The sequence below is a fragment of the Geotrypetes seraphini genome, chromosome 7 (assembly GCF_902459505.1).
Source record: "Geotrypetes seraphini chromosome 7, aGeoSer1.1, whole genome shotgun sequence".
In the NCBI taxonomy this organism is placed as follows: Eukaryota; Metazoa; Chordata; class Amphibia; order Gymnophiona; family Dermophiidae; genus Geotrypetes; species Geotrypetes seraphini.
The window spans coordinates 173,362,537-173,388,929 of record NC_047090.1 but is presented as its reverse complement, the minus strand read 5'-3'; the positions used below and the strand labels follow the sequence as shown (position 1 = coordinate 173,388,929).

General features: G+C 44.4%; 1 protein-coding gene across 1 annotated transcript in view; it reads left to right on the top strand.

Annotated features, from left to right (window-relative positions):
- Positions 1-26,393, top strand: part of UNC79 (unc-79 homolog, NALCN channel complex subunit) — a 298,085-nt gene that overhangs the window by 63,815 nt on the left and 207,877 nt on the right. Inside the window, exons 12-16 of the mRNA XM_033953271.1 lie at positions 111-139; positions 12,009-12,271; positions 18,502-18,673; positions 20,035-20,265; positions 26,096-26,286. Coding sequence (XP_033809162.1) covers positions 111-139; positions 12,009-12,271; positions 18,502-18,673; positions 20,035-20,265; positions 26,096-26,286 — 886 coding nt within the window. The remainder of the gene's footprint in view (positions 1-110; positions 140-12,008; positions 12,272-18,501; positions 18,674-20,034; positions 20,266-26,095; positions 26,287-26,393) is intronic.

The following is a 26,393-nucleotide window of genomic DNA, read 5'->3' as shown; positions in this document are numbered from 1 at the left end:
AAGGGAGGCTGTTTGTTGTCTCTGAGCAAATCTTGCCTTCCTGTGGTTAACTCTGCTGCACAAAATGGGTTGTCTGTAAAGGTTGATGCTTGTGTACCTTCTCCTTACAGCTGAAATTTCTGCCATATGTCAGAAAAAGGTAAGACCCAGCCCTCCATGTCATGTGATGTACACGTGGCGTGGGCATCATTTGGTGTATCCATGTGTGGCCTCCATTCCATTATTCTGTGATTCATTCTCCAGTCATCAACGTTCAAAAACAATGGTATAACTTCATTTGCACGGGGGAAAATACTGATTTAACATGCCGGGGTTTTCATGAGCAAAATCGACATCCTGTGCGGTGGTCGTTAGGAGGCAGCATTCTCCTTCTCAGAGCCGGTGAAGAAGCTTCTAGAATATTCAGGATGATGCAATAGAACTGAGGTGCTATATAGTTCAGGATCCTTAGGGGGGCGCCATTTCGGCAACAAAAGAGGTGCTTTCTACCACTGATAAGAGCTGATTGTTATTAGGTGATAGAAGACTCATAATAATACTTATTTTGGTATTAATTAAGTAGAGAGACTATGGGGCCCATAATAAAAAAAACCATAGACGTCCAAAATGCATCCTAAATCAGCACGTGGACGTCCTAATCTCCAGGACGTCCAAGCGCTGATAATCGAAACCGTCTTTCTGTATGTCTGGTGAGTTGTTCCAGCTTCTGTACATTCAGAGCACGAGATAGGCATGGTGGAGGCATGTTATGGGCGGGCTTTGGGCAGTCTCAAGGGCGGGTTAGACACGGACGTCTTGCAGCGATAATCAAGCGTTTTGCAAAACATCCTGGACAGAACTTATACACTTCTCCCTCCGCATTCGCAGTTTCAGCAATCACGGTTTTGATTATTCACGTTTTTTTAGCTTGTTGGCTCCTTCCCCCCAATGACACCAGCTTGCATAGAGAAATTGCTGATTCCAAGCGTTTACAGAGAAAATCGCCGATTCCCAGCACTTTCTTCACTGTGTGTTGCCTCTTCTTCAAGAAACATAGAATATGACGGCAGAAAAGGGCTGTAGCCCATCAAGTCTGCCCACGCTAATGACCCACCCCCAGACTTCACCCGGCCAGAGATCCCACATACATATCCCATTTCTTTTTGAAATCGAGCACGCTGCTGGCGTTAATCACCTGCAATGGAAGTTCATTCCAATGATCGACTACCTGTCTCCAGAACATCAACACCCGGTATAGAAACATAGAAACATAGAAAGATGACGGCAGAAAAGGGCCAAGGCCCATCAAGTCTGCCCACTCTATAGACCCTCCCCTTAATATTATACAATGTTTTACCCTGACCCACTTAGGGATCCCACATGGGCGTCCCATTTATTCTTAAAATCTGGCACGCTGCTGGCCTCGATTACCTGTACTGGAAGCTTGTTCCATTGATCAATCACTCGCTCCGTGAAGAAATACTTCCTGGTGTCGCCGTGAAATTTCCCGCCCTTGAGTTTGAGCGGGTGCCCCCTTGTGGTTGAGGGGCCTCTGAGAAGGAAAATGTTATCTTCCACTTCTATACGTCCGGTGATGTATTTAAACGTCTCAATCATGTCTCCCCTCTCCCTGCGTTCCTCGAGAGTGTAGAGCTGCAAATTGTTTAGTCTTGCTTCGTACGAGAGACCTTTAAGCCCTGAGACCATTCTGGTGGCCATCCTTTGGACCGACTCGACCCTCTGCATGTCTTTGCGATAATGTGGCCTCCAGAATTGCACGCAGTATTCCAGATGAGGTCTCACCATGGTCCTGTACAGTGGCATTATGACAGCAGGCTTTCTGCTGACGAAACTTCTACGGATGCAACTAGGAAAGCCTAGTAGAGCTGCACAGTGTCTTAAGTAGCCTGGGGTGTGGGCTAGTGAACCATAGAGAGGAGTAGCAGGTCCCATAAGCCACTCTAACCACTACATTTATGGTGGAAAATGTCAGCCCACCAAAACCCCTCAGTACAAATTACCAAGTCCATATAGAGGAAATTAAAGTATGGTGGGTTGCGAACACAGCTAAAAACGCAGAAAAGCACCAGATGTAGGAAGTAAAGCGCTCCTTTTACTAAGATGTGTTAGCGTTTTTAGCGCAGGCACAAAATTACCGTGCGCTAAACTGCTCAATGCTGGCGTTAAGGTCTAGCGTGCGTGGCGATTTAGCGTGCACTATTCCGCGCGTTAAGGCCCTAACGCACCTTAGTAAAAGGAACCCAAAGCGATATTTACACTTCCCCCTCTGTACAAGCGGTGATAGGAGAAAAAGAACTCAGCGAATACAGAAAAGCCGCGCATAACTTTTCGTATGTTTTTTTGCGGTTTTCTGTGAAAAACCCTAACCGTGAATCACCTGACCTGCCCTTGCGAGGAAAGCGCAGCGATGTTCTCGGTGCAACGCTGGGACCAGCGATTTTCTCTGATGTAATTTGGGGGGGGCGGAGCCTGCAAACGGAAAACCTTGAATGACCGAAACCACGATTGGTGAAACTGCGAATACAGAGGGGGAACTGTATTCTGGGACCCAGAATAAACGTCGCCCTATTTCTCAAATCTGGATGGTCCTTGTTGCTTCTCTTCATCTCTGTGTATGTTCTTTGACCCTCTCCTGCCCTCTGTGGTGAACACAGCTAGCCCAGGCTGTCTTTAAATGAAGAGCATTGTAGGTGGTACCACCTATGGAGGACTTGTGGGTAAAAGAAATGCTAGGGGTAACATTGCAAAACCCACCAGTCTCTTTTCCGTCCCAGCCCCAACACATCTCCACAGTTTACCATCCTACCCTCAGCCCATCTATACCACATTCACACTATGCCTTCCAGTCCACCTTGACCCATCTATATGACCTATATTCTCCCCCTCCTGGGCAGTCCTGAATAATAATAATAATAGTTTATTTTTATATATCACCAAACCATCAGTTCTTGGCAGTTTACACAACAGTAATTACATCAAGTAATTAAAATACAGATCCAAATAACAATGTCTTATAAAAGGAAATACAATTCAATAAAAGACACTGAACATAAGAACATAAGAACACTGACTAACAAAGTACAACCCTAACTTATTGAAAATAAAATATGCATAATACAGATTATTTATACTAAAATAGATAAGCAACTTTAAACCTTACTCCATTAAAGTAATAAAAATCCGCCTATCATAATAATTTTGAAATCTATTAAATATTGTATTGTTTAAATAGATAAGTTTTAAAATCTTTCCGAAATTGATGGTAAGTGAGGGCTGGGCATTCAAACCCTGCTTAAAAAGCCAGTGTCCTATCTAAAAATTTCTTAAAACGGCACGCTTTCGCTGAAGGAAAATAAATCCAACCGGTTCTACGTATATTTTTGTAACATTTAAAAAAATCAAAAATGAGCAACAAGATAAGATGGAGCTAACCCAAATAAAACTTTATAGCAAATACATCCAAATTTAAACACGCAGCTCCTGATTGGTAAGGTCCGACTTTAGTACAGGGACAGGCAGTCGGAGCATACAGCGAGTGATTTCTTCCACTCGCCGGCGCTCCGACTGCCCTCTCCTGCCTCTAGCTGCCCTCTGCTGCCCAGTCATTCGTGGTCAGAAAATACTGCGAATGACCGGGACCGCAAATTCGTGGGGGAGCACTATATATAAAACAAGAGGGAAAAATTCCTGAGCAGGCATTGAGTACTGTGTGCAATTCTGGAGGCCACATTACAGTAAAGATGTGCGCAGAATTGAATCGGTTCAGCGGACGGCCACCAGGATGATCTCGGGGCTCAAGGGTCTCTCGTACGAAGAGAGACTGAACAAATTGCAGCTCTATACTCTCGAGGAACGTAGGGAGAGGGGAGACATGAACGAAACATTTAAGTACCTCACGGGACGTGTCGAAGTGGAAGATGATATTTTCTTTCTCAAGGGACCCTCGGCCACAAGAGGGCACCCGCTCAAACTCAGGGGCGGAAAATTTCATGGCGACACCAGAAAGTATTTCTTCACAGAGAGAGTGGTTGATCATTGGAACAAGCTTCCAGCGCAGGTGATCGAGGCAGACAGCGTGTCAGGCTTTAAGAATAAATGGGATACCCACGTGGGATCCCTACGAGGGTCAAGATAAGGAAATTGGGTCATTAGGGCATAGACAGGTGGGGGGGGGGGGTAAGCAGAGTGGGCAGACTTGATGGGCTGTAGCCCTTTTCTACCGTCATCTTCTATGTTTCTATGATGGGTCATTTGGCCTTTATCTGCCATCATGTTTCTATGTTTCTATAATCAGAAAGTTCTATGACATCACAATGTAGGTGTAAAGAGCCTTAGCCTATAGGAAGAGGAGATACAAATGTTAAGAGCCTTAGCCAATAGGGAGAGGAGGAGAGAGTGGTTGATCATTGGAACAAGCTTCCAGTGCAGGTGATCGAGGCAGACAGCGTGCCAGACTTTAAGAATAAATGGGATACCCATGTGGGATCCCTACGAGGGTCAAGATAAGGAAATTGGGTCATTAGGGCATAGACAGGGGGTGGGTAAGCAGAGTGGGCAGAATTGATGGGCTGTAGCCCTTTTCTGCCGTCATCTTCTATGTTTCTATGAATGAAGACTAGTGGAGCCTGATTCTATCCTGGCTTCCAACGCAGCAGGAAGGAAAAGGGGGCAAGAGCTATCTGATCAAAACCTGCCCAATCTATTCTTGCACATTTCCCAGCATTCTGCAATTAATCTTATTTATTTATTTTTAAAATGTATAAACCGCTTAAATCTAAACGGTGTGCATAGCAAACATATATAGATATTAAAAACAAACAGGAAAATAACAAGTACTTGCGGAAAAACAGGAGTATTTGTACCGATGGCAATGTTTTCATAAAATAATCTCACAAATTTAAATCATCCCTTCTCAATCTCTCTCGGCTATTAAAGTTATGAGACACCCAAGCCGAAGAATTAAATCCCACTAAATTTTACAGGAAAGCACCTACAAATTATTGTGTTTTTAAGAGTTTTTTAAAAAGACATATGATCCCTAGATAATCTCAAAGCTTCAGGAAGGGAGTTCCGCAATTTTGTTCCAGCTATGGAAAACACTGCATTCAATATGGATTCCAAATTATTCTTCTGTTCTAAAATAACAAACAAACCAGGGTTTAAAATAGTGTATGAAAAATTTTGAAGGTGCGATGAGGTAAAGTTCTTTAGATTGTAATTAGAGAATGAAACAGGGGCAAAATGTTCCCCGTTGTAACTCATTTTCCCCATCCTGTCCCCGCGAGTTCTTTTCCTGCTCCTGCCCCATTTCTGCAAGCTCCATCCTCATCTGCACAAACCTTAAACACTTTGAAATCATAAGTAGCAACATTCTAGAGCTCAGATTGTGATGTCATAATGCCTCATTCCACCAATGCCTAAGCTCCGTCCTCATCTGCACAAGCCTCACACACTTTAAAATCTTAAGTAGCAACATTCTAGAGCTCAGATTGTGATGTCATAATGCCTCATTCCACCAATGCCTAAGCTCCGTCCTCATCTGCACAAGCCTCACACACTTTAGAATCTTAAGTAGCAACATTTTAGAGCTCAGATTGTGATGTCATAATGCCTCATTCCACCAATGCCTAAGCTCCGTCCTCATCTGCACAAGCCTCACACACTTTAGAATCATAAGTAGCAACATTCTAGAGCTCAGATTGTGATGCCATAATGCCTCATTCCACCAATGCCTAAGCTCCGTCCTCATCTGCACAAGCCTCACACACTTTAGAATCATAAGTAGCAACATTCTAGAGCTCAGATTGTGATGTCATAATGCCTCATTCCACCAATGCCTGAGCTCCGTCCTCATCTGCACAAACCTCAAACACTTTCAAATCATTAGCAACATTCTAGAGCTCAGACTGTGATGTCATAATGCCTCATTCCACCAATGCCTAAGCTCCGTCCTCATCTGCACAAGCCTCACACACTTTAGAATCATAAGTAGCAACATTCTAGAGCTCAGATTGTGATGTCATAATGCCTCATTCCGCCAATGCCTAAGCTCCGTCCTCATCTGCACAAGCCTCACACACTTTAGAATCATAAGTGTTTGAAGCTTGTGCGGTTAAGGCTGAGCTTACAGGAATGGAACAGGGACAGTGACAAAACTCATGGGGATGGGATGGGAAAATTGAGTTCCTGCGGGGACGGGGAAAAATTTGTCCGCGTGCCATTCTCTAATTGCAATCTCTGGAGATGGCTTCTTCTCATTGTCTTTGCTTTAGTGCTGTGTGACGCGACAAATGCTTTTTGTGACATCTTTACAGACATCATGTGCTGCTTAGGAACTGACCATTAAGGTAGAATGTGACCACAGGTCACACACGTGGCAGAAGGGTAGTAATTGGGAAAACATTTGGTCCTGCATCTAGAAGGCACCAACCTGTGCTTGCAGGTACCAGGCTCTTTCTGTGACATGCCCAAGGTACATTGCTCTGGGGCTGGTCAATACTTGAATCGTAAGACCTCCAGGGAAAAGTTCTCAGCCCAACCAAGAATTGAATGATGTGGAGCCATGAAACTTACGAGTTATTCATTACATTACAGGATGGTCTCAGGGCTCAGGGATCTCCCGTATGAGGAAACATAGAAACATAGAAGATGACGGCAGATAAGGGCCATAGCCCATCAGGTCTGCCCACTCTACTGACCCCCCCCCCAAGTCTACTATCCTAGGGATCCCACTCCTGGCGCCAGGTTCCCTTGGCTTAACCCTCTAAGAAGGGATCCCACATGGGCATCCCATTTGCTCTTAAATTCTCGCACGCTGTTTGCCTCGGTCACCTGCACCGGGAGCTCGTTCCTAGGATCAACCACTCTCTCGGTGAAGAAATATTTCCTGGTGTCACCATGAAAGGCTGAATAAATTGCAGCTGTACTCACTCAAGGAACGTAGAGAGAGAGGAGACATGGTTGAGACGTTTAAATATATCACGGGCCGTATCGAGGTGGAAGATGATATCTTCTTTCTTAAAGGACCCTCAGCCACAAGAGGGCATCGGCTAAAAATCAGGGGCGGGAAATTTCATGGCGACACCAGGAAGTATTTCTTCACCGAAAGGGTGGTTGATCATCGGAATGAACTTCCACTGCAGGTGATTGAGGCCAGCAGCGTGCCAGATTTTAAAAAGTAAATAGGACACGCATGTGGGATCTCTAGGGGGGTAAAGTCGAGGGGGGTGGGTCATTAGAGTGGGCAGACTTGATGGGCTATGGCCCTTTTCTGCCGTTATTTTTCTATGTTTTTTCTATGTTTACATTACATTAGTGACAACCTAATAGCCTCCAAAGCAGCTAAACTGGACAGACAAATCACCACTCTGTTATCTTCAACTACAGACTACAAAGCCTTCAGGAGAGACATTAAAACCATACTCTTCAAAAAACACATAAAACCTATCCAGCACAACCAATCCCAACCCAATATCCAACACCCTATTTACCCTTAGATCTCTCTAATACTCTTTTATCTACCAAACGTTATCTAAAACCCATAATTTCACCCTATTCTTATCTCCTAAAGACCTCCACTACCCTTTGGTAACTCTTTACCCAACATATATTACCTTAAAAATTCTATGTCATCGCTTATTCTATTCCTTCAAATTTTGAATGTAATTTTGTTTTAGTTTGGATGGAATCCGCCTTGAACCGCAAGGTAATGGCGGAATAGAAATCACTAATGTAATGTAATTAGTGATTTCTATTCCGCCATTACCTTGCGGTTCAAGGCGGATTACACAAGAGTTGTCAGGAGGTTACAAGAGTTGTAACATTACATAAGAATTGTCGAGAACTTAAGGAGCAACATGTTGGGTAATTAGAAACATTTTAGATTCGATATGGGTGGAGTGTGTGGTAGGTGGAGTTGGGGAAGGAACTGGTCGTGTTAAACTGGTTTTATGTGTTTTTTGAAGAGTAGGGTTTTGGTTTCTTTTTTGAAGGTTTTGTAGCCTGTGGTCGTAGATGGCAGATGGGTGATTTGTCTGTCTAGTTTAGCTGCTTTGGTGGCCATTAGGTTGTCATAAAGGTTTCTTCTTTTGACATGTTTGGTTGGTGGGTTATTCCGCACTTTTCTTGACACTTAAGAATAGCGCGGGCTTCATTGCCCCGCGCGCTAGACCTTAACGCCTGCACTGAGCTGGCGTTAGTTCTAGAAGCGTAGCGCGCGGTAATTTCCTGCATGCGCTAAAAACGCTAGCGCACCTTAGTCAAAGCAGCCCTTTGTTTCAATGATATGAAATGAAATGAAAAAGTGTGAGACTAACTCGTAAATTTCACATCGTTCTCTTCTTGGTTGGGCTGAGAACTTTTCCGCGGCCCCTCGTAATGAGGATTCAGCAGTGGCCGCCGCCCTCTTGGGACCACGAAATTAGAGGCTCTCACCTTGTGAATGGAATATTATGTATAAAGGTGGACTTTCTTCACCGGCACGGGAACCCCAATTTCAGTTTCTTGGCTTCTTTCCAGCACAGAGTTGCTCCATCTACACTTCGTAAATTACGCAACTAAAACGCAGAATGGGGTTAACAGCACATAAATCTTGCTCTTGTCCAGTTTTTGATATTGCACCGAATATGTACAGTACCAACGGTTCTTAAAACTGTCTTAGGGGACCCCAGCCAGTCAGGTTTTCAAGATATCCCTAATAAATATGCATAAGAAGAGAAACGCTAATACATATATGCACACACCATTAATAATTTATTAATCAACCTTACTTTTTCATAAATATTATAAATACAGTGGTACCTTGGATTACGAGCATAATCCGTTCCAGGAGCATGCTCATAATCCAAAATGCTCATTTATCAAAACAAAGTTCCCCATAGAAAATAGTGGCAACAGCAACCATTCGTTCTAGAACCCGGGGTCTATACCTGTCGGGAGCCGGGCGCTGCAGCGCTGTCTCCTCCGTTGGTCATCTGAAGAAGAACCCCATAGTGCCGCTTCGGGGGGGGGGGATGCCAGCCGCCGGAGAACCCCACAGTGCCGCTTTGGGGGGGGATGCCAGCCGCCGGAGAACCCCACAGTGTCACTTTGGGGGGGATGCCAGCCGCCGGAGAACCCCACAGTGTTGCTTTGGGGGGGGATGCCAGCCGCCGGAGAACCCCACAGTGCCGCTTTGGGGGGGGGATGCCAGCCGCCGGAGAACCCCACAGTGTCGCTTTGGGGGGGATGCCAGCCGCCGGAGAACCCCACAGTGTTGCTTTGGGGGGGGATGCCAGCCGCTGGAGAACCCCACAGTGTCGCTTTGGGGGGGATGCCAGCCGCCGGAGAACCCCACAGTGTCGCTTTGGGGGGGGATGCCAGCCGCCGGAGAACCCCACAGTGCCGCTTTGGGGGGGGATGCCAGCCGCCGGAGAACCCCACAGTGTCGCTTTGGGGGGGGATGCCAGCCGCCGGAGAACCCCACAGTGTCTCTTTGGGGGGGGATGCCAGCCGCCGGAGAACCCCACAGTGTCGCTTTGGGGGGGGATGCCAGCTGCCAGAGAACCCCACAGTGCCGCTTTGGGGGGGGGATGCCAGCCGCCGGAGAACCCCACAGTGCCGCTTTGGGGGGGATGCCAGCCGCCAGACAACCCCACAGTGTCGCTTTGGGGGGGGGGGATGCCAGCCGCCAGACAACCCCACAGTGTCGCTTTGGGGGGGGGGGATGCCAGCCGCCGGAGAACCCCACAGTGTCGCTTTGGAGGGGGATGCCAGCCGCCGGAGAACCTCACAGTGCCTTCAGAGGGATGCCTCCTCCATCCACCGGCCAGCCCTCCACATCGGATGCCCCTCGCATACTGGAGAGCCCCCACCCGAGCCCACGCAGCCGAGCGCCGCCCCACCCGAATACCGCGCATGACATGCACAACGCCGATGATTGATGCTGTGCGCGTTACACACAACGTGCAGGCGGGACAGCACCCAGCCGCATAGGCCCAGACAGAGGTTCTCCAACCTGCAGAAGGCACCCGATGTAGAAGGCTGGCCGGAAGATGGAAGAGGAAATCCCCGAAGTGGCGCTTCCTGGACTGTAAGTGCTCGTTGATCGGGGCAGTGCTCGGTTTGCGAGTCAAAAGTTTGCTGAGTGTTTTGCTCATCTTGCAAAACGCTCGCAAACCGGGTTACTCGCAAACCGAGGTACCACTGTATATTGAATGTACCTCCTCTGACTTATAACAAACATCTATTTCAACAGACAACCCAGGCAATTGCCCTGGTTGCCCCGAAAACCTGGATAATCAGTTCCACATTGTCCAGTGTTTTATTTAAAATGTCCTTGCCAAACTGGTGCTTCATGGATTAAACTCCTGCTTTCATGATAAGATGATGAATATGCATGACGCAGATTTGTATATAATAGAGGTGACAGCTGGAAAAAACCTCCCTGCCCCGCTGCGGAACCTAGGCTCATTCCAATTATTCCGAAAGCATCTGAAAACCTGGCTTGTCTCCAAATCGTAAAGCTATCTATTTAAAATGTAAAGCTAGCTATCCTCTTCATTATCTCTCATTTCTTATTATATCCTTCCCTCATTTACTGAATTACCTGTAAACCGTGTCGAGCTTTATCTTTATGGAGATGATGCGATATAGAAACTGAAGGTGTAGTTTAGTTTAGTTTCTCTTCCTCTCTCTCTTTTTTTCTCTCTCTCTTCTTTGTTTCTCTCTCTCTACCTCTCTTTTTTTTCTCTCTCTATTCCTCTCTTTTTTCTCTTTTCCTCTCTCTCTTTTCTTTCTCTCTTCCTCTCTCTTTTTTTTTCTCTTTCTCTCTTTTCTCTCTCTCTTCTTTTTTTTCTCTCTTTCTCTTTAAAAGGCGTAATGTATACAGGTAAATGAGGGAAATCCCTTTTCTTCAAATTCACTGAGATTTGGAATAACCTCCCTGCCCCGCTGCGGAACCTAGGTTCATTCCAATTATTCCGAAAGCATCTGAAAACCTGGCTTTTCTCCAAAACATAAAGCTATCTATTTAAAATGTAAAGCTAGCTATCCTCTTCATAACCTCTAATTTCTTATTATGTCCTTCCCTCATTTATTGAATTACTTGTAAACCGTGTCAAGCTTTATCTTTATGGGATGATGCGGTATAGAAACTTAAGGTGTAATTTAGTTTAATTTAGTTTCTCTTCCTCTCTCTCTTCTTTGTTTCTCTCTCTCTTCCTCTCTTTTTTTTCTCTCTCTATTCCTCAATTTTTTCTCTTTTCCTCTCTCTCTTTTCTTTCTCTCTTCCTCTCTCTTTTTTTTCTCTTTCTCTCTTTTCTCTCTCTCTTCTTTTTTTTCTCTCTTTCTCTTTAAAAGGCGTAATGTATGCAGGTAAATGAGGGAAATCCCTTTTCTTCAAATTCACTGAGATTTGGAATAACCTCCCTGCCCCGCTGCGGAACCTAGGCTCATTCCAATTATTCCAAAAGCATCTGAAAACCTGGCTTTTCTCCAAAACGTAAAGCTATCTATTGAAAATGTAAAGCTAGCTATCCTCTACATTACCTCTCATTTCTTATTATATCCTTCCCTCATTTATTGAATTACAGTACCTGTAAACCAAGTTGAGCTCTATCTTTATGGAGATGATGCGGTATAGAAACTTAAGGTTTAGTTTAGTTTAGTAGTTTAGAAAGGGTGGTAGTGTAAAAATACGTTTGGTAGGGTTGTTGGTAAATACAGAAAAGAGTTGTTTAGGCCAGTTTTGGTTTTTATTTATGTTTTTGTCTAACTTGCTGATATAGAGGGCTGTGGTAGGAGCAGGGTTTGAAAGATCAAGTCTGAGTTATTGGGATGTGGGTTCGGAGACCTTCTGCTGAGTAAAGTAAGTATGACATTTTGTATGTGCATCCATTGAAAGAAGTAGAAAACCAGAAAGGCAGACAGTGGGGTGGTCTGGGTGAATCAACTGACCCATAACGTGTAGTATGCTATGATGCCACTGGATTTCTGGCCTCAGGAGTGACACACGGTGCAATTGTGTTCAGAACTGTAGCTCACACGTGCGAAGGGCGGTCGTGACGTGCTTCTCGGCTGGATGCTGCGGTCGCCACGGGAACAGGCCAGTGCGCTACTGCAAAAGATGCCACTCCTACCATCACAGCGGCGAGGCTGGGGCTTCCGTGGCATCGGCTTCGGCGGCGACAGCAGTGGCGGCGGAGACTCACCTCTACCAGACGTCGCCCCCTCCGATTAACACGCGAGAGTGCGGAGCGGAGGAGCTCGTTTGCACAGTGGAAGCTGTCATCAGGTGAGGACAGCGCATGCTGCGAGGATAGGAGGTGCCTGGGGCGGTGGAGCCCTCCTCTCCACCTCCCCCCGCGCCTTCCGCGTCCACCCCTCCCTTCCCATCCCCGTACCTCTAAATCTTCGCCTGTGCAAGCAGATTCTCCGGCCTGCTGCTCGTGTTGGCGTTCCCTCTGATGTCACTTCCTGGCCCCGCGACCCGGAAGTGATTTCAGAGGGAGCCAGTCAGGCGTGAGCAGCAGGCTATAATAGTTGCTCGCTCTGGTGAAGATTTTTAAAGATGTACGCGGGGGTGTGTGGAAACGGAGAGCACAAGAGTGGCATGGGGCGGAGAGGTGCCAGCGCCCCCACCAAGATGGTGCCCCCCCATCCCCTTTTACTATGCCATTGAGGGGTAGTCACTGAAAGTGAAAATCACTATCAAGTGCCAAGGGTCTTATGGGAATTTTAAAACGAAGAGGCAGGAATCTTATTATTCCATTTCCTCCCCCCCAATTCTGTATATGGCACCTTAAGTTGTGCATAGAAATCGGTGCAGCTAATTTGCATGCACAACTTAATTGATTAATTGGCTTAATCAGCACTGATAATTAGCAAGTAACTCCTCGTAATTGATGCCAATTGGCTCTAATTAAAAGTTACGTGCTAACTTGGCAAGCAGGATTCTATAAAAAGTATACGCCAGCTCTAGAGCGCAAATTTGAAAAGGGGTATGGTCAGGGGAGGGGCGTGGGTGGATAATGGGGGCTCCTAAAAGTTATGTGCATTGTTATAGAATTTGCCCGTTCTGCGCACAACTCGGGAGCAGGCATTTAGGCCTGGTTTTGGCTGGCCGAAATGGGTGCACCTAAAAGTTAAGTGGCACACAGGCAGAACGTGATTCCATAAAAGGTACCTGTACCTTGCGGAATCACAGTGCGCGCCATTCTAGTCGGCACTGATTTTTTGGCGCCATATATAGACTACGGGGTAACCAAATCTCTCAAACTATTGCAGCTCCGGCACACTATGGAGCAAATGTTTTTCATGGCACATTATGATTGAAATGATAAAATTGCAAAACCAACCAAAAATTAAATTTGAGAGTTATTTATTTATTTAAGCTATGTATGGGTTATTGTAACAATGGTGAAACTAAATTATAGTATTTAGACTTGCTAATCAATGCGATGAATGTGCTTGTTTTTGAGTGCAAATGAACTCGAAATGCGGCTCGATTGTTGACAAGCAAACACGCATTTCGTCGTCCACCATCTACAGTCGTTCTCTGTTTTGCGACTTAATTTCTGTCAGAGCTGAAAATCCAAGTTCGCCAAGATAAGAAGATCCAAACAGTAACAAAGACTCGATTGCTTTGTTGCTCAAGTTAGAATAACTACTGCATAAAAAATAAAAATAAAATTACATGCCGTTAGTTTTCAAGGACCAATCACTTCATAGAACGATGCTTGTCTGGGCAATTGTATCCTTATTCACACAGGCGCTCATAACATTGACAGACTCTTGCGTACACAATATACTGTATACTTATGAAGGGAATTTTTTTAAAAATAAAGTAAAATTCTGGAATCTCTTGTGACACACCCGGAATCTCTTCGGGGCGAACCACGGTGCCTTGGCACACAGTTTGCAAGACTGTAAATTGGTAGAAAAGAAATAAACCGACATTTTCAAAAAAATAGGGCTGCTAAGAGGGAAAAGCTACAAGCAAAAAAACAAAAGGAATTGACCCCAAAATATCCACAAAGAAGAAAATCCAGAGAAAACAAACAAAAAAAACCTGTGGAGTGACGATGTTCCTAAATGGACTTTATTTGAAAGTGTCGAAGTTCCAAAGGTACACTGAAATCATCCACATAAAATAATTCCATCCTTAAAGGACCTAGTCCGCTAGGGATACAGGACCCAACACGGTCCGCGTTTTTTTTTTTTTTTTTCTTAAGAGGGAAAAGCTGGCAAAAAAGCAAAGCACAGAGATGTGGAAAGAAGAGTCTGAGAAAATGCTAGCGCATGTCATAAAAGGTTAATGTGCTGACCCTGAAAAAGGCATGATCAGGCTGATTGATTTTATTGAGTTGAAAGCGTCTCCCTAGACCAGGGGTGTCAAAGTCCCTCCTCGAGGGCCACAATCCAGTCAGGTTTTCAGGATTTCCCCAATGAATATGTATGAGATCTATTAGCATACAATGAAAGCAGTGCATGCAAATAGATCTCATCCATAGGATGATTTGATATATTTATTGGTGTCTTAAAAATTAAGGTGACTAGAGTTGGAGATATATAATTATTACCTTAGTTGAATGAAGTTCCCCTGAATATTTGCGTCTATGTTTCTATAACCATAAAGCTCTCTGACCTCACAATGCAGGTGTAAAGAGCCTTAGCCAATAGGGAGAGGAGATGCAAATGTTAAGAGCCTTAGCCAATAGGGAGAGGAGGAGATAGTGGATGCTGCGGATGGGCAGACTGGATGGGTCATTTGGCCTTTATCTGCCTTCATGTTTTTATAGCCACAAAGTTCTATGACATCACAATGCAGGTGTAAAAAGCCTTAGCCTATAAGAAGAGGAGATGCAAATGTTAAGAGCCTTAGCCAATAGGGAGAGGAGGAGACAGTGGATGCTGTGGATAGGCAGACTAGATGGCCTTTATCTGCCATCATGTTTCTATGCTTCTATCAAAGATAGGCACCAGAAATGTAGGCCAGGGTTTTAAAGGTGTACATGTCCAGCACTTATCTTTGATGTGAATCACAACTTTGGAGGCACCTAAGATCACTTCCGGCATTAACCTTCTGTGACCTTAGGCATCCTTAGGCACCTCTGTAGTCAGAAGAAGAGCGCTGTTGCTGGAGGCGCCTCCAATGTTTTTTTTAAATGAGAAAACAATTGATTTTAAACTGTGCCTATTAAAATCAATGAAGCCAATTAAAGTTAGGCAGTGGTACAGCGCCTGCCACTGTCTAACTTAGTGCACCATTTGTAGAATCCAGGTACCCCAGTTAGATTATGAGCCTGCAGGGGCAGATAGAGAAAATTCTTATGAGTATCTGATTACTATTCAGTGTATTGTAACCACTTTGGGTGAATCTCTTCATAAAAAGGCAGTAGCCACTGTGGGAACTCATATCAGCCATTTTGAGTAGTAAGAAAGCATGGGGCAGGAGCATAGGAGGATCGCTCTTGCTCTTTCTCACCACTAGACCAGCAAGCCTTAATGTAGGCTGCGATGGATCTAAGAGGAGGAAGATTTGAATATACATAGTAACATAGTAGATGACGGCAGATAAAGACCCGAATGGTCCATCCAGTCTGCCCAACCTGATTCAATTTAAATTTTTTAATTTTTTCATCCAGTCTGCCCATCCACAGCATCTCCTCCTCTCCCTATTGGCTAAGGCTCTTTACATTTGCATCTCCTCTTCTTATAGGCTAAGGTTCTTTACACCTGCATTGTGAGGTCATAGAGCTTTATGGTTAGAGAAACATGGCGGCAGAGAAAGACCAAACGGCCCATCCAGTCTGCCCATCTGCAGTAACCATTATCTCTTCCTCTCTCTAAGAGATCCCACATACCTATCCCAGGCTTTCTCGAATTCAGACACAATTCTCGAAACAGTGCTGTTGCATGATTGACATGTGATTGACACTGCTTTTTAAGTACCATTTTGAGAATTTAGCCCTAAGAGACTTGCCCAAAGTCACAAGGAGCAAGCTGGAATTGAACTTACAAGGCTGATGCAAGTTTGGTTTATATTCGAGTCAACATTTCTTTCCCCTTGTTTGGGGAAAAAGATTACCTCAGTTTACATTTGGACGGGTTTATATTCAAGTATATACAGTAAGTCTTCCACTTTCTTGTATGCTTGATATTAGCACTCTAGCTGTAAAGAATAGGGTAAATGGTTCTATGAAGTAGAACTGATTATGCCAAAGATAAAATAATGATTTGTATCCAAACATATGTGTCTTTATGGAGGCCCTATTAAGACATTTTAATTGGATGACTTTACTGATCTTGAAGAGGAGAAAGAAACCAAGAAATAAAAACAAAACAAGGATAACCCAGATAATATATTTTAAAAACCGAGCTCAGAAACTTATATGAAATTCCATGTTGACTAAGTAGGTAATACTCAGTTTTGAAAAGAGGGGTGATATGGGCCCATGTGCTTGCTCCTCTGAGAAGTTTTGCAACTATACTTTGTATAATTTCGAGTGGCTGAAGATAACATGACATTAACAAAAGATTAAGAATAACAATAATATACGAAACACATAAGATTATTTGGCCAGATACTATGAGAAAAGATAAGTTTTCAATTGGGTTCTAAGATGTTTGTAAGAGCAAGCGCTACGCAACAAAGGTCAAAATTCCTTGTCGTGGAAAGCAGCCTGGAATGCTAATGTATGATCCAAAGATTTCTTGCATTTACAACCCTGAGCAGATGGAAAGATAAACAAAGCATGTGATCCTCTTCTGTCTATTTGTCAAAGACCTACAAGTGAAGAATGGTAATTATTAATCTACTAATAACGTAGGACAGAATTATTGTACACAAGGCATTTCTGGACCAAATAAGGCCACTGTAGTTTCTAGAAACATTTTTCGGGGGTAATGAGACACATGAGCCAGTCAATCCGTTATCTAGAACAGTGGTTCCCAACCCTCTCCTGGAGGACCACCAGGCCAGTTGGGTTTTCAGGATAGCCCTAATGAATATGCATGAGTGAGCTTTGCATATAATGGAGGTGCCAGGCATGCAAATCTGCTCCATGCATATTCATTAGGGCTATCCTGAAAACCCGACTGGCCTAGTGGTCCTCCAGGACAGGGTTGGGAACCACTGATCTAGAATAACACCTCGGATCTTCATAGTAGAGTTTATTCTATTCTGCACACACTATAAATGTTGCTACCATCGCTTTGATAAACCCATGTTGAAAAACAATGTAAAAATCCAGTGGGCTGGTTCTCAAAGGATGGATGACTATTGTCAAAGGCTCCTTTTCCAGATAAGGGTGCAAACTCCAAATTAAGCTCAGCTGAGCAAAGCGCACCCTCACAATATTTGAGAAAAATCCCCTGTCACCTCCAAACGTTTACTCTGCATGTGAGGGAAGAGTAAATAACCCCTATATTTAAGGCAGAGAGGTAAGTTATTATCCCCCGTTTTTACTAAGCTGCGGTAGAGGTTTCTAATATGACCCAGGGGCGCTAAATGCTCCGACACTGATAGAAATTCTATGAGCATCGAAGCAACGCCAGAGCATTTAGAGCTCTGGGCCGTGGTAGAAACCTCTACTGCAGCTCAGGGGGGGGGGGGTAGGGGATTAAATACTGGCATCTTAAGTTAGCGTGAAATAGGGTTACCAAATGGCTCCAGTAAAAGGAGGATGGATTGAGACCTCCGGGTTTTACTTCCAATACTTTCAATGAAAGCAAAACCTAGATGCCTCAATCCATCCTCCTTTTTCTGGAGCCGTATGGTAACCCTAGTGTGAAATCTGCGCTAAGCTAGTGGTCTACAAAGGGTGATCTGCATGGCGTGACCTTTATGGAATGCCAGTTTAGTGTGGATCTCTCTGGTGCTTAACTCTGGATGACTGAATCCAACCCTTGGTATGCTAATGAGGAGACATGAGTTCCCCCATGTCTGTTCTTAAGACACGGGGGAAGCCTCTGCTTGCCCTGGATCGGTAGCATGGAATGTTGCTACTCTTTGGGATTCTAGAATCTTGCTATTCTTTAGGATTCGAAATGGAATGTTGCTACTCCTTGGGGTTCCAGAATCTTTCGTTACTCTTTGGGATTCCAGAATCTTGCTATTCTTTAGGATTCTGAATGGAATGTTGCTACTTTTTGGGTTTTGGCCAGGTACTAGTGACCTGGATTGGCCACACCGTGAGAACAGGCTACCGAGCTTGATGGATCATTGGTCTGACCCAGTGAGGCTATTCTTATATTCTCTTGGCCCATACCAATCCCTCTATTTCTAAGGAACAATTTTTACATTTCAAAATTCATGTCTTTCTTTTTTTTTTTTTTCCTGCAGGCATGTCATCCTGAATTTTAACTCTACGTAGCTCCGCGACCACTTCCACCTTTGCCAGCCTTTCAAGCTAACCAGTCTGAACTGCTTTTTTTTCCCCCCCCCACTAGCGTGAGACAGCACTCAGGAATCCGTTATATTCACAAGAGCTTAATTGAACCTGTAAAATGATTGTTTTTCAGCCTGCTGAAAGAGGCCGAGTTTCACGCTGAACAGCGGGAGCATGAACTGAACCGCCGAAGGCAGATGGGCCTCTCCTCCTCTCACCATTCCCTGGATAACACCGACTTTGACAACAAGGATGACGACAAGCACGACCAGCGTCTTTTAAGCCAGTTTGGAATCTGGTTCTTGGTAATGTACTGGCTCTCGCTATTCTTACATCCTTCTTCCTGCGCACGAGAGGACAGCAAACAGCTTCGCTAGGGATCAGGAATATGTAAATGGGGGCAGACCCCAATTTCAAAACCAACATTACAATCCTGTTGATATAAAGGGCTGCTGAGTGCCCTTGAAGTTAGGGTTACCAGACATGCCCTCTTTTTCGAGGACATGGCCAGGGGTCCGGATGGCTTTTCAAAACACGACACTTTGGGTTTTGAAAAGCTTCCAGCTCGGGACCGCGTCGAGAGGGCATATGCGCTTGCACAGGTGCAACACGGTGGCATCACACACATGCCACACACATCAGGATGTCCGGTGCTATACTTGGAGAGACCCCTCCCCAGGAAAGAGACTTGGGAGTACTGGCCAACAAGTCGATTAAGCCGTCCGCACAATGTGCGGCAACGGCGAAAAGGGCGAACAGAATACTAGGAATGATTAAGAAGGGGATCACAAACAGATCGGAGAAGGTTATCATGCCGTTGTACCGGGCCGTGGTACGCCCTCACCTGGAGTACTGCATCCAACACTGGTCGCCGTACATGAAGAAGGACACAGTACTACTCGAAAGGGTCCAGAGAAGAGCGACTAAAATGGTTAAGGGGCTGGAGGAGTTGCCGTAGAGTGAGAGATTAGAGAAACAGGGCCTCTTTTCCCTTGAAAAGAAGAGACTGAGAAGGGACATGATTGAAACATTCAAGATAATAAAGGGAATAGACTTAGTAGAGAAAGACAGGTTGTTCACCCTCTCCAAGGTAGGGAGAACGAGAGGGCACTCTCTAAAGTTGAAAGGGGATAGATTTCGCACAAACGTAAGGAAATTCTTCTTTACCCAGAGAGTGGTAGAAAACTGGAACATTCTTCCGGAGGCTGTTATAGGGGGGAAACACTCTCCAGGGATTCAAGACAAAGTTAGACAAGTTCCTGCTGAACCAGAACGTACGCAGGTAAGGCTAGACTTATGGCATTGGTCTTTGATCTAAGGGCCGCCGTTGGAGCGGACTGCTGGGCACGATGGTCTGACCCAGCAGCGGCGATTCTTATGTTCTTACTGCGTCACACCGGCGCACGCGCACATGCCCTCCCGACACGGCTCTGAGCACGAGAACAGGTTGGGGGGGCAGAGCTGGGGGGGGGGGGAGAGGCTGGGGTGGAACGGAGCATGACTTGGGTGGAAAAAGGCAGGGCTGGGTGGGCCATGATTCCAGATTTTACAGTAGTAAAATCTGGTAACTCTAGACAGAATGTACACTAGAATTGTTATTATTATCCTTGCTTTAGCAAAGCAGCAGGTCTGTAAATGAGCTTGTGTTTGCATCGTTTGTTTCCAGGTGAGCTTGTGCACGCCTAGTGAGAACACCCCCACAGAGAGTTTGGCCAGGCTGGTCAGTATGGTGTTCCAGTGGTTCCATTCCACGGCATACATGATGGACGATGAAGTCGGCAGCCTGGTGGAGAAACTCAAGCCTCAGTTTGTCACCAAGTGGCTGAAGACCGTCTGTGACGTCCGCTTTGATGTTATGGTCATGTGCCTGCTGCCTAAGCCAATGGAGTTTGCGAGGGTACGAAGCCTGTTCACATTTTTGTGAGGAGATTTCCACAAAGGAAGGAATTCATACATTATATTACATTAGTGACTTTTATTCTGCCTTAACCTCGCAGCTCTAGGGGGGATTACAAAAGGAACTTTTCCAGGAGAGTTACAGGTTCAGGCACTTGGTAGACGACTATGACATTGTCTGAGATATGAGATACTTGGTCTTTATTTCCCTTCAGAGGATTTTGTAGTCGGGCGATGTTAACAGTGTGTGGGTGAGATGGCGGTCAGGTTTCGCCGCCTAAGTCGCTAGTAATCTATCGTACAACTGCGTGCCTTTGATTGGGGGTGAGTGTGTGAATAAATGGAGTCTGTGTTCTCTTTGGTCTGGTTGAGCTGTTCCAGATCAGGTAGGTGGGGGCGATGCCATTCAGGGCTTGGTATAGTAAAGAGTAGAATTTGAATAATATTCATGCTTGCATTGGAAGCCAGGGCGTGTCTAGGTATGCTGGTGGGATGTGATCATATTTGCTTAGTGAGTTTATCCACCTCTCTTGTGCTGTGATTGCTAAATCATTTTATGCATAGGAATCTCTTTGCCTCTTTATTGGTACTTCAGTGAAATCATAGTGCATAATTTGTGATGTCACAGTTACTTTACAACAGGTTATGATGGGATGAAAATCAGGACGATTACCATAGTGCATAAGAACATAAGCAGTGCCTCTGCCAGGTCAGACCAGAGGTCCATCCCGCCCAGCAGTCCGCCCCCGCGGCGGCCCAACAGGTCATGACCTGCCTTAATCACCAGAAGGGGCCCCCTAGGTTTCTCATCGAAGTCCTATCTTCCCATCAATGTCCTAACCCTCCGGCCTTGCACCTGCACGACCTGGTGAGCTGTCTATACTTATGCAACACCCCAGCACCTCCCTCAGTACCCCCCACGATCCCCTTTTCCCTCAGGAATCTGTCCAATCCCTGTTTGAATCCCTGTACTGTACTCTGCCGGATCACTTCCTCCGGGAGCGCATTCCATTTGTCCACGACCCTTTGGGTGAAGAAAAACTTCCTTGCATTTGATTTGAACCTATCTCCCTTCAGTTTCTCTGAGTGCCCCCTCGTACCTGTCATCCCTTTTAGTCTGAAGAACCTGTCCCTGTCCACCCTCTCTATGCCCCTAAGAATTTTGAAGGTCTCTATCATATCCCCCCTGAGCCTCCTCTTTTCCAGAGAGAAGAGCCCCAGTTTATCCAGCCTCTCAGCATATGGGCAGTTTTCCAGCCCTCTTACCAGTTTCGTTGCCCTCCTTTGGACTCTCTCAAGAACTGCCATGTCCTTCTTGAGGTGCGGCGACCAATATTGAACGCAGTGGAGAAAAAGTACAGGCCGATGGTTGGGTTGTAATGGGGGAGTTTGGTATTAGAGATTGACAGGTTGACAAATTTTCCTCCCGTCCCCGCAGGAACTCAATTTCCCCCTCCCATCCCAGCGAGTTGTGTCGCTGTCCCTGTTCCTGCCGTAACAATAAACATCCAGACAGGAGAACAAGGATTCTTAAACATTGCTTCCAACTTTGTTGATAAGAGCGATTCATGGACTACAAACATGACCCACCCCACCCTCCCCATATACAGAGAGTGCAGCGTCCATACATACAAGGTTCATAGACAAAACCTCCGAAGACAAAGGCGCGCGCCGACAACTGAGCGCAAGACGGAAGTGCACGCCGAAGAAAAAGAGTGTTTTTAGGGGCTCCGACGGGGGTTTTTTGTTGGGGAACCCTCCCACTTTACTTAATACAGATTGCGGCGGCATTGTGGGGGTTTTGGGGGGGTTGTAACCGCCCTCATTATACTGTAAACTTAACTGTTTCCCTGTTTTTTAGGGAAAAAGTGAAGTTTTCAGTAAAATGTGGGGGGGTTACAACCCCCCAAACCCCCCCAACACCCCCACAACGCGGCACGATCTGTATAAAGTAAAGTGGGGGGGTTCCCCAACAAAACCCCCAGTCGGAGCCCTTTAAAACAGTCATTTTCTTCGGCGCGCGCTTCCGCGTTGCGCTCAGTTGTCTGCGCGTGCCTTTGTCCCGGCGCGCTTTTGACCTGCCACCTACATACAATTACATATACACACACATTCAACCACAACATTCAGTCCTTATTACTGTTCCCATATTCTTGGATAGGCAACCATAATCTTTCAAACATTGCCTTTTTACCCCTCTTTTCCATGGTTGCCTCATACTTTCCAATCAGACTGAGTTCCAGCAAAACTGAAAATATCCCTGCCCCATTCCTGTAAGCTCTGCTTTAACCGCACAAGCCTCGAACACTTATGATTTTAAAGTGTTTGAGGCTTGTGCAGATGAGGAAGGAGCTTAGGCATTGGTGGAATGAGGCATTATGACATCACAATCTGAGCTCTAGAATGTTGCTACTTAGGATTTTAAAGTGTTTGAGGCTTGTGCAGATGAGGACGGAGCTTAGGCATTGGTGGAATGAGGCATTATGACATCACAATCTGAGCTCTAGAATGTTGCTACTTAGGATTTTCAAGTGTTTGAGGCTTGTGCAGATGAGGACGGAGCTTAGGCATTGGTGGAATGAGGCATTATGACATCACAATCTGAGCTCTAGAATGTTGCTACTTAGGATTTTAAAGTGGTTGAGGTTTGTGCAGATGAGGACGGAGCTTAGGCATTGGTGGAATGAGGCATTATGACATCACAGTCTGAGCTCTAGAATGTTGCTACTTATGATATTAAAGTGTCTGAGGCTTGTGCAGATGAGGATGGAGCTTAGGCATTGGTGGAATGAGGCATTATGACATCACAGTCTGAGCTCTAGAATGTTGCTACTTATGATTTTAAAGTGTTTGAGGCTTGTGCAGATGAGGACGGAGCTTGCAGGAATGGGACAGGCACTTTTTCACCAACAACACTTCTCTGTATCGTCAAGGCTGGATTACTGCAATCCAGTGTATTTGGATCTTTCAAAGGTCAGTCTGCAGAGACTTCAATTAATACAGAACACTGCAGCTAAACTTATTTTCGGTAAGAGTAAATTCGACCACGTAACCGCTCTGCTCAAGGAATTACATTGGCTTCCAGTGTGTCTCAGAATTCAATTTAAGTGCATTTGTATTGCATCTAAGATCCTATTTGGCATTTTTGCCACTTTGATTCCCTTAGACTGGAATGTTCATAGACTTCATCTTAAGAAAAAACGGGAAAAAACCAAAACCACAAACACAAATACAAAGAAACAAAATGGAATTGTCCAGATCAGAATGATGTGCACTAAAAAAGTGTCCTCCACCTCATCTGGTAATATGAAGATCTTTATTCTTCCAATGTCACAATAGTACATTCAGCAACTCAATGATTCAATGACTCGACATGTACATGTTTCGGCCAACAGGCCTGCCTCAGGAGTCTTAAGAATCACGACCGATGATATTCAAAGAAAGCTGCCACTCACATAGATTTACCCAAAACTCAAAAGGAATGTCATCTCGTGTATTTCAGCTGTTGCCAACTAGTGCTGAGCATAACAACGCTAAAAAAAAAAAAAAAATACACAAGATTCAGATGACATTCCTTTTGAGTTTTGGGTAAATCTATGTGAGTGGCAGCTTTCTTTGAATATCATCGGTCGTGATTCTTTTTTTTTTTTTAATATTCTTTATTCATTTTCAAAATTACATTAAGTGTAAAATATATTCATTCACAGTAACAATAAATATATCACTTATAAACAATCATTGGTACATTATATAAATTTTTATCCCTTCCCCTTTCCCATCCCTCCCATCCATATCTTCCATTATTATATAATATATGTAATAATAAAAATACCCCCCTCCCTATATTCTGAACTGATAATTAAAAGGGAAATAATTTTACTTAATCCTTACAATATTTTGTTAATGGTTTCCACACATCCTGAAACTTCTTAAAGTATCCCCTTTGTAAAACAATAAATCTTTCCATTTTATAGATATGGCATAAAGAATTCCACCAAAAGTTATAATTTAATCTCCTCCAATCCTTCCAATTATATGTAATTTGCTGAATGGCAACCCCAGTCATTATTAGTAGTAATTTATTATTGTTAGCAGAAATCTGACTTTTTGCTCTCATTTCCATACCAAGTATCATAAGATAATGCCACTGGGTTATCTAATAAATTATTAATTTGGTCCCAAATTGATTTCCAAAAATTCATAATAAATGGGCAATGAAACAGTAAATGATCTAAAGTTCCTGCTTCTAAATGACAATGCCAGCATCTATTAGACAAAGAACTATCCAATTTTTGTAACCTAACAGGGGTCCATAACGCTCTATGCAACAGAAAAAAACCAAGTTTGTCTCATAGATGCTGACACCGTACATTTCATCCTCCAAGACCAAATTCGTGGCCATTGAGATGCAGTAATTTCATGCTTAATCTCAATGCTCCAAATACCTTGGAGCATCGGTCGTGATTTTTAAGACTCCTGAGGCAGGCCTGTTGGCTGAAACATGTACATGTCGAGTCATTGAATCATTGAGTCGCTGAATGTACTATTGTGACATTGGAAGAATAAAGATCTTCATATTACCAGATGAGGTGGAGGACACTTTTTTAGTGCACATCATTCTGATCTGGACAATTCCATTTTGTTTCTTCGTAGATTTCATCTTGCCAGAAGTTCTCAAAAATTAAAACTTACATTTCCCTCTCTCAGGGGTAAAAAACAGAACCTTTAAGAGATTTAGTTATTCTTTTGCTTTTAAAATTAATCGAATTCTGGAATGATTTACCGCTTACATTAAGAAGCTTAGGTTCTTTTGCTTTATTCCAGAAAGTTCTGAAAACTTTTTTTTTGTTTGCTAAACATTTTGGAAATTAATTATTTCAGTCTACTCTTCCTTGTCAAATTTATGTATTATGTTTTACATTATTGTTAACCAAGTCGAGCTCCTCTAGGTTGATGACTCGGTCTGTACAACTAAGTTTTAGTTTAGTTTAGGTAAAGAACTCACGGGGACGGGACAGGGAAAATGATTTCCCGTGGGGATGAGAACCCCCCCGTTACATTACCACTTCGCCCCCCCCCCCGCCTACCCTCCCCCGCTCTTCTCCTCCCCCATAATAGCTTCTCTCTTCCCTATCTTCCACTACCTCCCGTCATCCTCTGTCAAGTTTGGTTAAAACTTGTTTATATCTGATAAATTGTTTTAAATCTGCTTGTCAACGCAGATACTACTTTAATTGATGTAAACCGCCTAGAACTCACCGGGTATGGCGGTATATAAGAATAAAAATTATTATTATTATTATTATATTTGCCCCGTGTCATTCTCTCCTTGGAATCGTAACCAAAGACCTGCTTTAGGCTGGGACAGTAATGCTTTGTAGGGCCTTTCACAGCCATCTCATGAAAATGAACGCTAACTGCGGTCCCCATTTATCTAAAATAAAAAACCAAAACGCGGTCAGTGTTCATTTTCATTAGAATTCCTTATGTGTTTTGGAGAGGATTTCCTTTACATGGGACTTTGTTACCGTTCATAATCTGAATGTTTTTATGAGACACACAACCATACAGACCCCTGATGCAGGCTGTTAGCCGAAACACTAGCCGTGTCGGGTCTTTTCGAATAAAGAACATTTAAGTCCCAGTTCTTCAGGCCTTTGCGCTGTTTGCTTTACAGTCAGATACAGAAGGTATTTGCCTGACCTCAGTGGGTTTACAGTCTGATCTAGAAGGGTTTTGACACAGAAATAAACGTCAGCCACGTGTGCCACGTGTAAACTTTGCTCTTCATCAATCAATAATTTACTCATTCTTTCTTTTGACTATGTCAGGTTGGCGGGTACTGGGACAAATCTTGCAGCACCGTGACTCAGTTAAAAGAAGGCCTGAATCGTATCCTCTGCCTCATTCCTTACAATGTCATCAACCAGCCGGTCTGGGAATGCATCATGCCTGAGTGGCTGGAAGCTATCAGGATAGAAGTACCGGATAATCAGCTCAAGGAATTCAGGGAAGTCTTAAGGTAGGTAGAAGGCTGAATAACATTGATAACAAAAAATATATATAAAATAGGAATAAGCAGAATCATAGCGTGAGTGAAGACCAGTGAAAATCAGCCTGAAAACCCAC